Source organism: Petaurus breviceps, unplaced genomic scaffold (assembly GCF_028583685.1).
Source record: "Petaurus breviceps papuanus isolate PSGF00001 unplaced genomic scaffold, PetGlider_PUasm1.0 174, whole genome shotgun sequence".
Classification (NCBI taxonomy): Eukaryota; Metazoa; Chordata; class Mammalia; order Diprotodontia; family Petauridae; genus Petaurus; species Petaurus breviceps.
Genome location: NW_027185761.1, coordinates 74,129,873 through 74,142,681, shown reverse-complemented (window position 1 = coordinate 74,142,681; position 12,809 = coordinate 74,129,873). Strand labels below are relative to the sequence as shown.

General features: G+C 51.9%; 1 protein-coding gene across 3 annotated transcripts in view; it reads right to left on the bottom strand.

The window, feature by feature from the left end:
• Window positions 1–12,809, bottom strand: part of ELMO1 (engulfment and cell motility 1) — a 391,469-nt gene that overhangs the window by 307,875 nt on the left and 70,785 nt on the right. For 2 of the 3 annotated variants that reach the window (XM_069084405.1, XM_069084406.1), the window contains exon 2: window positions 7,772–7,915. In XM_069084405.1, coding sequence (XP_068940506.1) covers window positions 7,772–7,849 — 78 coding nt within the window. In that variant the 5' untranslated portion in view covers window positions 7,850–7,915. Of the gene's footprint in view, window positions 1–7,771; window positions 7,916–8,069; window positions 8,195–12,809 lie in introns of those variants that run through there. The other variant, XM_069084407.1, reaches the window with a different exon arrangement.

Genomic DNA, 12,809 nt, shown 5'->3' with positions numbered 1-12,809 from the left:
TTGAAAGATGATCTTCATCAACATATTAGCACAGTGACTGGCATACAGTAGGTATTTAATCAATGGCCTCCCTCTTTCTTTCTCCCTTCTTTCCCTCCTTCTGTCCCTTCCTTCCTTTTTTCCTTCTCTTTCTCCCATCTTCCTTCTCTTTCTCCCATCTTCTTTCCTTCCTTCCTTCCTTCCTTCCTTCCTTCCTTCCTTCCTTCCTCCCTCCCTTCCTTCCTTCCTTCCTTCCTTCCTTCCTCTCTCCCTCCCTCCCTCCCTGTGTTTTGGCCTGGGGTGTTCACAACAGAGAGGGAGATGGGGCAGGCAGAGGAGAGCCCAAAGGGACAGGGTCAGGACCAGCTATGATGTGGCAGCAGATGCCTTCTTGCCTGAGCTCTTCCCCAATGGGGGGCCTCCCCATTCACTGCTGGCTCCCGCAGAAAATGATGTTGGGAGGATGCACAGAGCAGATGACACCATAAAGCTCCCCCTCGTGCTCCCCCACATCCCACCCTATTCCTCAGGGCCCAGAAGGTGTCCTGGGCACAGTCTCAAAGGCAGGGGCATCGTCAGCAGAGAAGTGGAGGCAGCACTAGCCAGTGGTACCCACAGCTGACTTTGCAGTGAGGGGATGCGGGTTCCAATCCTGCCTTTGCTGCTTCCTACTAAAGTGACCTTAGACAAGTCCCTGAAAATGGAGGAGCTTGGTTTGTACCTTGATCCAATGAGGGGCAGGATTCCATGGCCTTCAGGCTCCCCCTGGGCTCCCTCAGGCCACACCAATCATTGTGGTACCAATGGCCTTTTTCCTCCTTCAGGCAAAATCGGAAGTACTTTGTTTCCTTTTGGGGGTGGAAGGAGGGTGTGAGTGGGAGAATGTCCCTGAAGTCCCACCAGGCTGAAGGAGCCTTCACTCCCAGCTGAGGCCAGGCCTCCAGAATCTCATTCGGCTGATTTTCAGCCCCTGTACAAGTCCTGGCCCACCTCTGCCTCCCCTCAGCCTTCCAGGCCAGGAGCTTTCTTACTTCTTGGCCTGACTCTACTTCCTACACGAAGCCTCCTGAGGGTCCTTGCTGGCATCGCCATCTCATGGGGCCCAGATCCGGAGGCTTCTGGGGCCCTAGATGGGGCCCCAGAGGTATCTCACAGCTCCCCTTCATTGTTCAGTTGAGGAAACTGAGGCCAGCTTAGGGAGGGGAAATGGTTTGAAAGTTCCCCCAAGTGGCTAAGTGTCAGAGGCAGGGTTTGACCCCAGGGGCCAGAGGCAAGGCCTTTCCACTGCACCATTAGTTAGACCTGTTCAAACTGCCCCCAAGGTCCTTCCCCTCACCCTGATTTCTGATGCCAGGAAGGTTTTCATAGTTGACTGTGTCCCCAGCACCCAGCCCGGAACCTGGGACCAGGCGGCAGGGCCGGGAGCAGTGTTTCTCAAGACATACCAAATGTGATTCTGGCATTTGTTCCCTGAGCTGAGGTGACACATTTCTAAGTTATCCCCTGCCTTGTTATCAACCTCTCTTGTGCAGGGGCTCTCTCTCCTTTCCTGCTTCCTCCTCCTGGGCACCCACAGTGTTTATGGCATGTTCCCATTAGCCAAACAATTTAGCCTGTGCTTGTGAAATGCCTCCGATTCTCTGTGCAGCTGTACCCCATGTGTTAGTCTCATCTCGTTAAGGCTGCATGCTCAGCCCATGCTGGGGACACAGGAAACAGTGGCCCATTCTCATTTGTGTGTTAATTGGGGTTTTACACCCCCTCCCCTGAAGAAAAAATCGAAGTTTCTTTTATGGGATCTTAAATTGTTTTCCTGTGTTTGAATTCTTGGCTGTTTTCATGCTTTTTTAAAAAATAGTCTCTTAATAGGAAGGAGACAGACAGACAGACAGACAGAAATAGATAAGACACTGACAGAGAAATATTGGGGTAGGGTTGAGGAATAAAGATTGCAGCAAGGTCCCGGAAGTGGGGGGAAAGATATGAGATCAAGAGCATTGGGGAATAGCGTAGATACTTGTCCTAAATATGAAAGATCACATTAAGAGAGAGAGAAAGAGACAGACAGAGACAGAGACAGAGAGAGACAGAGACAGAGAGAGAACAGTAGATATTTTGCAAAGCCATGGTGGGGGAAGCCTTCTTAAATGAGGGACAGAGATGGTCTTAAAAGATAAAGTAGGTAATTAAAATCATATGAAGTTGAAAAGTTTTTGCATAAACAAAATCAATGCATCTATGAATAAAAGACACCATTTTGACAGAAAATGCATTTACAAGAAATTAACAAAGGTCTGATTTTCAAGGCATATAAAGAACTGGTACAAATATATAAGAATTAAAGGCACAAAAAAACAGTCCAAGGCTATGAACAAGTATTTTCCAAAAGAACAAATGTAAGCTATCAACAACCATGTGAAAATATTTTACAGCATGAAGAGCAGGAGAAATTAAAATCAAAGCCACCTGAGGTAGGTGTTACGCAGGAGACACTAACACTAACGCGCTCCCAGTGGAAGTCTGAATGGGCCTGGCCATTCTGGAAACTCGTTTGGAAGGATGCCCTCGAAGTCGCTGAGCGGTACCTTCACTCTGGGCTGGTGACATCACTACCAGACCTGCGGTCTGGAGGTCAGTTAGAGTAAGATCCTATGTAAACGAACCTGTTTCTAGCCCCACTTTTTGGACTAGTAAACGCTAGCGCCCCTCTCTCAGGGAAGGGCGTCATCACGGCATATAAAGGTGATGTGACATTATCCCCCCATAAGGAAATATGAGCAGGAAAAATTGGCAGAAATTTGGGAAGCCGCGCAGGAACGGACGTCGAGTGAGTCGGAGCAGAGCGGGAAGAGTCGGCGCGGCTGCGGGCTCCCCTTCTCCATCACGCCCGCTCCCGCGGCTGCCCTCTTGAGCTCCCCCATACTGTTTTGCTTGGTGATCTCAGTTAGCTCCCATTACCTCTCCAGGTGATTCTGGGACCTCTTCTCCTGACCTCCATTCTCCTATCTCCCACTGCCTGGTGGGCATCTCGAGCTGGTTGTCCTGTAGACACCTCAAACCCAACATATCTAAGACTGCACTGGCTATCTTTCCCCTGAAAGCCCCTCTCCCTTCCAGCTTCCCTATTACCGTGGAGGCCAGCCCCTCCTCCCAATCACTCAGGCTCGAGCCCAAGGCATCATCCTCACCTCCTCATTCTCTCATCACCCCCCTCCCCACCCCCTGCGTGGACAATCTGCTGTTCAAACTTGTCTTTTCTTCTTCAGAACATCTTTCCCTTGCCCCCTCGCTTCTCTCCCCGGCCCTCCCACCCCTCTGGTGCAGGCTCTCAACATTCACTGCCTGTCTCCAGTCTCTCCCCACTCTAATCCATCCCCCATGCAGCCCCTGCAGTGACTTCACTAAAGCACAGGCATGACCGTGTCAGACTCTTATTCAGGGAATTCTAGTGGTTCCCTGTTATCTACAGGATCAACAGAAAGCTGTGCCTTTGGCTCTTCAAGCCCTTCCCACCCAACCCCTGCCCACCTTTGCAGGCTTCTCTCTCCCTCCATCCAAGGACAGTGGCCTTTTTGCTGCTTCTCCCCCACAGAGGCCCCATCTCTCCGCTCCATGAGTGCCCTCCGCCTGGACTGATCTCTCCTCATTTCTGTCTCCCAGATGCCCCAACTTCCTTCAAGACTCTCCTCTACCCAATTCCCTGATTGTTAGTGCCCGCCTTTAGGATTATCCATGGCTTCTCGCCTCGATATCTGGCTCATACATAATTCTCTCCGTGTTGTCTCCTGGGATGACTGTGAGCTCCCTAATCGCAGGGACTGTCTCTTAGTGAATGAGATAACATTTGGCGAGGGCTTAGCATGGAGGCACACAGTGGGCACTGTATAGACTTCTCCCGCTTCCCTTTCCCTTCTTCCCCTAGCATTCAGGGCAGTGCCTGGCACATAGTAGGTGCCACATAAATAGCTATTCCCCACCCTCACCTCATTCTTTGGCATGTAATAAGTACTTAATCAATGTTTCTTGACTTGTCTAGAGACACAGGCTCAAAGAGAGTCAAAAACAGAAAGCAGATCCACCCAAACTGTCCACATTTCAATACAGCAACAACAAAATCTAGGAAGAAAGGACAGAAATTACATTCAAAATAATTACAGAAAAAATAATATATTTTCGAGGAAACCGCCCAAGGCACACTTCAGATTTCTATAAATAGAACAGCAAAACACCCTCTACAGAAACAAAGAAGACAAAATAATTAGGGGGATATTCCGAGGGACAGGGGCAGACTTGCAGGAATCTGATGGGGAGGCAAAGAATCCAAACCAGGCAAGCACTCTCTAATATAAAGGCTGTACTCATGGAGCTGGAAGGAACCAGAAATAAAATGAAGCCCAACTTCGGTCTTGCACTCTGTGTGGATGGAGAGGAGGGGCCTATGGGTGCAGAATGCTGCCCGTGCTCTCCAACCCAGCATCTGGGTTCAGTGGCCTTTGTGGCTGGTTTGGGGAGGGTTAGCTCTGAAAATGGCATTAATAAAGGGATGGAAAAGAGAGTGCCTCTCCTCCTTCAATGGCCTTTAGCTTGTTTGCTCTCTTGGCAGATGTACGCAAAGCCACCACACGGCTTTCATCCACAACACTCAGCTTTCCGTCCTCTCAGCTGGAAGAAATGGTGCTCAGTCAATATCCCGATCCAAAGCAAAGAGAACACTGGGACATCAAAAACCCTGGTACTTCCACTACACAAAGGGGCTCCCCAAGGTTGAACCAGAGTGGATAAGTATAGACAAAAACATCTGTCAGCAGGATGGGGGAAGACTGACCTGAGAACTGGAAATCACCAGCAAACCTCGTTTAAAGGGGCCTTTCCCTCCTGCATGGACAAAATCCTGCTTTCCAAATACTTCGAGAGAAATAAAAAAGGGCCAGATAACTCGTGGGGGTGAGGGCTCATCTCTAAACTCACTGGTAAAGCTTCTCCAGGCGGGGTCCAAGGCAGTCTTTGACGGACTGCTGATGGCAGCCCTAACAACATCCATAGGGTGGCCCCGCTCTCTGTTCCCAAGAACCGCTTCAAGAAGAAATTAACTGCCACTCTCAGTGGATGGAGTATGGGGTCTGGGGTCAGGAAGACTCAGCTTCATGGCTTCAAATCTGACCTCAGACACTGGGTAGCTGTGTGACCCTGGGCCAGTCTCTTCACTCCGTTTGCCTCAGTTTCCTAATCTGTAAAATGAGCTGGAGAAGGAAATGGCAAAACACTCCTATGTCTCTGCCATGTAAACTCCAAATGGGGTCACGGAGAGTCACACTAAATTGAAACAATTCAAAAACAGTAGCTCAATGACAAACTTGTGTTTTTGCTGAGTAGCTTCCTGGGCTTGCCCTTTCGAGGCAGAGTGTTAGGTTTTCTGTGGTTTGGACCAAAAGTCTGAAATCAAGTTTCCCTGAAGAAAGTTTCCCTGAGTGACCCTGGGCAAGTCAACTCAGCCAGCCTGGACTTCACTTCCCTCCTCTGGGAGAGGAGGATATTGGTCTGCAGTGCCCCCTCCGCAGGAGTGCCCCAGAGCCACAAAGGAGGGTGGGAAGCCTTTTCCAGATTAGATTCCTCATCAATCAACCCCTCATCTGTCTCTGAGAGACCACACCCAGCCCCCTTCACCTTCTCTCCTTCTGCCACCAGAGCATAAGTGCCTTGAGGGCAGGCACCATCTGGTGCACACAAAACGTGTGCTAAATTAAACTGACTGTATGGGCTGGGACAAGAGGGGATACTGAAGTATCGGGTCAGTCCACAAGGACCATCCCCCACCTCCCAGATCTGACATCTGGCACAGAGCTGTGATCGCAGTGTTAGTGCCAGCAGGGAGGCTTGCCTTGGGGAAGACCAAGCCCACCAGACAGGAGCCACTCTGGGCAGAGACCCCAAGACACAGGAAGGGCTCCCCTGGCCAGGGGGAGCAGGGCTGGGACAGCGTGCCAGGCAGCAGCCTCCTATTTCAAACAATCATTCTAAATATGGAGCTGGTAAGCTCACCCATTCCCATGCTAGTGAAGGAATGCAGCTGCTGTGTCAGCACCCACATGAACTTAGTCACCCAGGACAAGGACCTTGTAGCTCCTTCCTAGGTCCACCTCGGCTGGGTGGCTATCATTCTGATCTCTGTAATTCTGGTACTTCCTTAATTAAAGCCCATGTTCATGCGGCCATAATTAAATTCCTGCAGACAGAGTTCTCTGTGTACACCATCTGTTAAAACGATCCTGCAGCCTGCACACTCTGGCTTCCTAAATACTGTCAACTATTAAACATCTCTTCCAGCTTCATGCACTCCTTTCTCAAGCACAGGTAGCCCCAGGATTTCCCCCAAACATCGGAGAGGCCAGCTAGTTGAAGGTATCAGTGTCCTTTTTCCAGGCAATAGAGGATAATTGAAATCTAACACAGTCAATCCCTCTACCTGACACCCCCTGCTTTGGGGCTCAGGCCCAGTGGATGTCCCTGGTCCCCCCATAACCATTGCCCCAAGAGCTTATCTGTATCTGGAGAGTTCGAGTCAAATGGCCTTCTCCATGATCTCCTGGCCTCTCCTGTACCCATGGGAAAAGGCCAGAAATCTCTCAGGGATCACTTTAGCAAGCATCCCCTCCAGAAAAAAATGCCAGACAAGGAAAGCTACATACCAGATGCTTGTTAGTTGAAAAAAAATTAGAGAAATAAAGTCACATAGTGCCTTGTCTGCTATGGGCCCACACCTGCAGAATGCCAGAGTCTCTGTCTACGGGGTTCCACCGGTGAAGCACATAGCCAAGGCTCTTTTCAAGATGAACCTTGGCTGGGTTCCCTCCCCTTTCTCTCCAGCCCCAGATCAGCCAGATCATAGCTTTAGGCCAGAAGCAATAAAGCCTGACTTAGAGAGAGATTTAACAAAACATTGCTCTGAGAAGAGTATGTGGCAGAACTCGGGGAAGATGCTGGGGTTGCTATGGCACTGTCAGGACGTTGCTGAGCAGGGAATGGTGCCCTGCCTTGCCAAGAGAAGGCCCTGAGGCAGGGCTCTCCCCTCAGGAGCCCTGGGAAGGGAGCTGAGGGGGAGAGGGGTTTCTCCCCTGGGGAGGCTGCTCTAAGTCAGAGAACTGGGGCACCTTTCACTTTGATTTGAAATCGCTGTGGTCTAACAAGAAGCTAGGAAAGTCCCTGGGGTGCAGTCCCACCTTATTAAGCATTTAGATCTGTGTCAGAGCACTGGAGCAGACTTAGAGAGGAAGGGGCCTTAGGCCCACTCCCCAATTTGACAAAAAAGAAAACGAAGGCCCAGAAAGGTCACAGCGAATTAGTGGCCGAGATGGGATCTGAACCCAGGTCCTATGACTTCAGAGAGAGCCTTCTGTGTGGCTGGCCACCCAATGGCTCAGGAAACATCTGCCCCCACACTGTCTTGGAGACCTGGGACCTCCCCACCCCACCCCTGAGGCCCGATGGTTCTCTGAGGCTCTGAGCTCAAAAACTACTTGGATGGAGGAAGGTTCCCTCATCAATGAGGTCACAGAAGAGATCTCGGATGAGGTCAGGGCTGAGGCCCAAGGAGTCCCCCTGCTGTACCCCCAGACTCTGCTGTTTAATGGCCTTAGAATTGTCCTTCCCCAGCCCATCCTCTTCCTTTCCCCCGGTCCTAGGGCATGAGACCACAAGTTTCCCAAATCCTCCTCCCAGATTTGGAGAGAAGAAGCCAGAGTGCATGGCCGTCCCCACGCAGGAAGGAAAGGGGCTGCAAGCCAGGCTGACTTACTTGGTCAATCTCCATGAGTTTGGGGAAGGCCCCGGGGCACTCGATGGCCACCTTCACAATGTCTGCGGGGGGTGGCATGGTGTCTGCCCCGGGCTCGCGACGGCAGCAAGAACAGGGCTAGATGCTACCCGGGTCCAAACGCGTCTGAGGAAGAACGGAAGACAGAGAACATAAGCGGGACGGTCCTCTTCCATCACTTCCTGTTTTCACTGGGGGTGGAGGTACTTGAAATGTCTCTGCCTGTGCACAGCCCCCACCCCAAGGCCTCGCCCCATGCCAGGCTCCCGGAGGCACCCACCGAGGACAGAGGCCACCGGCCCCTACGGGAGCTCCTAGGGCCACAGTGGTCTGTGCAGAGCGGGCAGCCTCCTTCTGCTGGGCTGCCTCCGGAAGGCCAGATTGCCCAGGAAGTCATGCATGGCCAGGAAGCAGAGTCTGTCTAACCGTTGGCTGATTGTGTGAGAGAGAGCACAGAGACATCAGCCTGCTAAAGCAACCAGGATGTGGAGAGGAAGCAGAGGGCTTCGGGGCTCTGGACTGTCCATCTTCCTCTCTCCCTCCCACCCCTCCCCATTCCCTGGCCTGAGATCGAATCCCATGGACACACACTCCCAGAGGCTCTGGGACTCACCCAGCAGAGCTGGCCCCAGGGACGGTGTAATACACAATAGCAGCACAGCGGGCATGTAGATGGCAGCTTTGTGCCATTCACTGTGCACTTTACAACCAGTACAACGGTCCCAATTGGATTCCGTTCATTTGGGGGCAGACGGATGTAAAGGGGTGGGGTGGGGGGGCACAGGGCATTCACCAAGCAGAGTTTGCCTTCTTGGAGGTTTTCACAGAATCCCAGAATGTCAAGGTTGAGAGAGTGTTTGGAGATCACTTCGTACCACCCCTCATTTAGACACAAGGAAATGGTTCCACTTCACGGTTCTTCCCAGACCAAGAACACCTTCTGGGTCCTTTGCCCTCCCCCAAAGAAACGGCATGCTTGGCCCCACCCCCAGGGCTCCTGAAAACTCCCCCTAAATGCTTGGATTTGGCTGATCCCAGCAAAGCTGGGCACCCTGACCTGACACAGCTGCCTCTCAGCTGGTGCCCTCAGCATGACCATGGTGAACCCCCCCCCATTTGAAGGGCACTTTATGGGTACAAAGCACCTGATCTCCCTGGATTCCAGCAGTCAGACAGGTGCGAGAATGACCGCTAATAAACCCCAACCTCTCTCCACCCCATTTCTCTGCAGGCTTTGTCTGACAAAGAGCCTTCCTCCTCCCACAGCCCTGTGAAGGACACAATCTTATCTGCTCTGTCTTAACAGAAATGCACAGAATAGGTGAGATCATGCTGGACTGTGGAGAGCCTTGAATGCCAGGCTGACAGGGTTGTTAGGTTTCTGTCTTTGTGTCCCCAGGGCCAAGACCAGGCATAGAGCAGGCTCTTCACAGATGCCTGGGGAAGGGTCTACTCATGACTGCCTTCATTCCATTGCCCCCCTGAGGGCTGAGCTGTCAAGTGTGAGAGCAGAGGACTGCCCACCTCTTAGACTTTGCTTGTCTCCGGGGTCCCGAGGCAGGCCTGGTGACCTTGCTGGCTTCATTTCTCAGGACTCTGGGCTGTAGGCTGAGCCCATGGGAAGGGTGTCCCCAGGTGGGGAAGGCAGGCTCTCGCCAGCCCTAAGGCTAGACTGAGAATAGAAAGGATCTTCAGCTCATTTCCTGGGCTAAATCGGGAAGTGAGCACATTTCTCACCTCCTTTTTCCCCTTCTCCCAGCAGTGAGCTGGCAGGCCCTACTTTCTAGTCACTGAAGGGGGCTGGGGGTGTGGATGAATCAACTGTTGAAAACACACGCCCACTTGGGAGTACTGAGGGCCTACGATGGAAATCCGGCTCCCAGCATCGAGGCGGCTGCATTCACACCTGGGAAGAGCTCCCCCTCCAGAGGGGAACTGGCTTTCTCCCGGCCATGTTCAGGGAATGCACAGGGAAAAGCAGCTGAATGAGGGAGAACCCCATACACGGCTCTTTGTCCCTGTATCTCACAAAGGAGAAGATAGGAAATCTAGTCCAAGCCGGCGGTATACAAAGCAAGCCTTTAGAAAGCAAAACCAAAGCAAAAGAACCAGCTTCCTCCGGGGATCTTACATAAGCCTCCCTCAGCCTCTTCCTGCTAAGGAAGCCTGGGGACTGGCCAGGGCCAACACAGCCAAGAGATAGGGAACAGGCTCTCCCAGGGCTTTAGGGCCGAGAACCAAGCCCCTCCCCCTTACCCAGGCTGCTGAAGCTTCCAGGCCTGAGCACTTAGCCTTGGGAATGCAGCCTCCCTGCCCCAGTAGAAGGTAAAAGGGTCAGGAGGCAGGCTTTGCAGGGTGGCAGTCACACCTGGCTGTCTGTCCGCTGTGCCTGCTCTCTTCATGATCAGAGGGGCTGTCTCTGGCCTTGACATCAAGCAAATGGTCCCCGAGGACCTGCTGAGTCAGATACAAAGGACAGAGCCGCCCCCCAGGCCCCAGCCCCGGACTCACCACTTCCCCAGTTGTCATTGATCAAGACTGACATTTACAACCTTGAATTTCCCTTCTTTCCTGACTTTCCCCAAAAAGGTGGAGAAGGAGGGAGGCATCGGGGACCAGGGCATTGTAAAGAGTCTTCCCCAAAAGGGCTTCGGGGGTCAGACCTAAGGCATCCATCCCTCGCCCTGGACCCAGCCAGGATTATACTGTCTGGGGTCCAGTCTACAAGTGTCCATCTGCCATGTGTCAGGCAGTGGTCTGAGTTCTGGGGATCCCAGAGGAAGCAAAAGACGGCCTGGGCTTGAGGCCTTCTCCTTCTACTGGGGGAGACAGCCACCAACCACTGAGGGCCAAGCCAGATACAGACAAGGTGAATGGGAGAGGATTGTGGAGGAGAGGTGCGGAGAGGAAGGGGGGCTGCCAGAGACCCTATGGAAGGTGTCCTCTCCTCTGGGACTCAGAGGAAGCCCCGAGGCTGAGCTGAGGAAGAGAGGGGGGGCAGGCAGGGGGGCGGCCAAGCAAGGAGCCGTGAGCAAAAGCTGAGTGAGTAACATTTGAAGAGAGCCACAGCTGTCCCACAGGTGCCTCGGCTCTCCTCCGTGCCTGGAGCGCCCCCTCACATGGCCTTTCTGGATCCCCTGAACAGCTGGTGCCCCCCTCCCGGCCTCAGAGCCATTTAAAAATCTACCTTTGTATTTACCTCTCGAAGCCAGGGGCTGGGAGGCGATCAGAGACTGTTCACTGTTTTCTCTCCTACACCTAAAAATCACCAGTAGTGGTCAGGTCATGATGAAGGAGTTTTAAGGTTTGCAAAGTGCTGAACAAATGTCATCTTGTTTGAGCCTCACAACAGCCTGAAGAGGCAGCTGCCACTATGATTCCCATTTTACAGGTGAAGAAACTGAGGCAGATAAAGGCAAAAAGACTTGACAAGGTCTTCCTGAACCCACTGCACCATCTACTCCCCAGTATGGCTCCTGGCACACAGTAGGTACTCAGTAAATAAATGATCATTGACAAAATGACCTGTAAGTTTTCATAATGCTTCATCCAATCTAATCTAATCTAGTCCCTGGAGAATTTTTCAGCATTGTTTAGCAGTATAAGACACTATGCTAGGCAGTAAGGGTGCAAAAAAACTTAGCCGGCCTTGTGGTCACCAGGGATTCAGCATATACACAGACACATTTAGATAGGATAATGTGAGAAGGGAGAGGGCAGGAGCCAGTCACAGCATCAGGAAAGGCTCCCAGTGGAAGATGGTATCTGCCCAGAGCCTTGGAGGAAGCCAAGGATGCTAAGACTCAGAGGTGGAGAATCACCTTGCAGGCATGGCAGCCTCCTCTGCAAAGGCTTGGCGGTGGGAAATGGTTCAACCTGTAGGGAACAGCAAGAGGGACTGACTGTCTTGATGGAACAGCAAATGGGCCAGTGTGGCTGAAACACCAAGTGAGAAGGAGAGCAATAATGCAGAGTGACCTCCTGACAGCTACAGACAGGTACAAAGTGTGGCAGCCGCATAAGAAGGGGATGACTGGCTGTCACCGGCAGGCGCCTGATCGACACCCACTTCCCTCTAAAAAGAGTGGTTGTTTCTTACTCTGTGCAGGCCCCTTCAGAGTCTGAAAGAGGAAGGCATCCCGGGAATCCCAGCTCTTCCTGCTGCATACTGTGCCCTGAACCGGCCTTCCCATGTCCTAGGCTGTGAGCTCTTAACGGGAGTAACTCAGCTCAGGGGGCACAGAGCTATTTCCTCCAGAGGAGGAACGAGTGTGGGTTGGAGCAAAGGCTTTCACCAGCTGTTTGCTGATTTTATTTTATTTTATTTTTAGCAAATATTTGTCTGTCTTCCTTCTCCCCCTCCTCCTCTCCCAATCCCCAACCAGGTAAAACCTTGCCCTTGGGTAACTATAACATAATTTAGCTGGAAAATGCATTTCAATGTAAGCCCGTTTCACCTTAGGTGGGTGAGTCAGGGTTTGGGTTTTTTGGTTTGTTTTGGGTTTTTTTTCCAGTTTTTTTTCAGGGTTGGAAGAATTAAAGAATGTATGTGTGCCCCACAAAACACTGGTAAACAGGCAGAAGCAGCAGGGACTGCTCAGCACCAGAAGGCAGTACTGAGGAGAGAAATGGAAGACACCCCTGACAGTCAAGGGAAAGAGAGACAGGACCTTGGGGTACTCAGAAAACCAAGAAGGTCTGGCTGCTCTGAGCAAGCTAAAGGTTTAAGAGAGGCCATGAAAGGAGGGCCTGAAGACAGCCTTCTGGGAAGCAGAGAAATAAGGGGAGAGGGACCTTGAACACACACACACACACACATGCACGTGCGCACAGACACATGTGCGCACATGTGTGTGGTGTGTGCACATACCTTGTATACATGTGTGCGTGTGTATGTGTGGTATGTGACATGTGTGTGCACACACATGTCTGCATGGGGGTGGTACGGGCAGATAACTAGACATGAATTCATTCAACAAGCATTTATTAAGTACCTACTGTATACCCGGCCCTGGTCCTG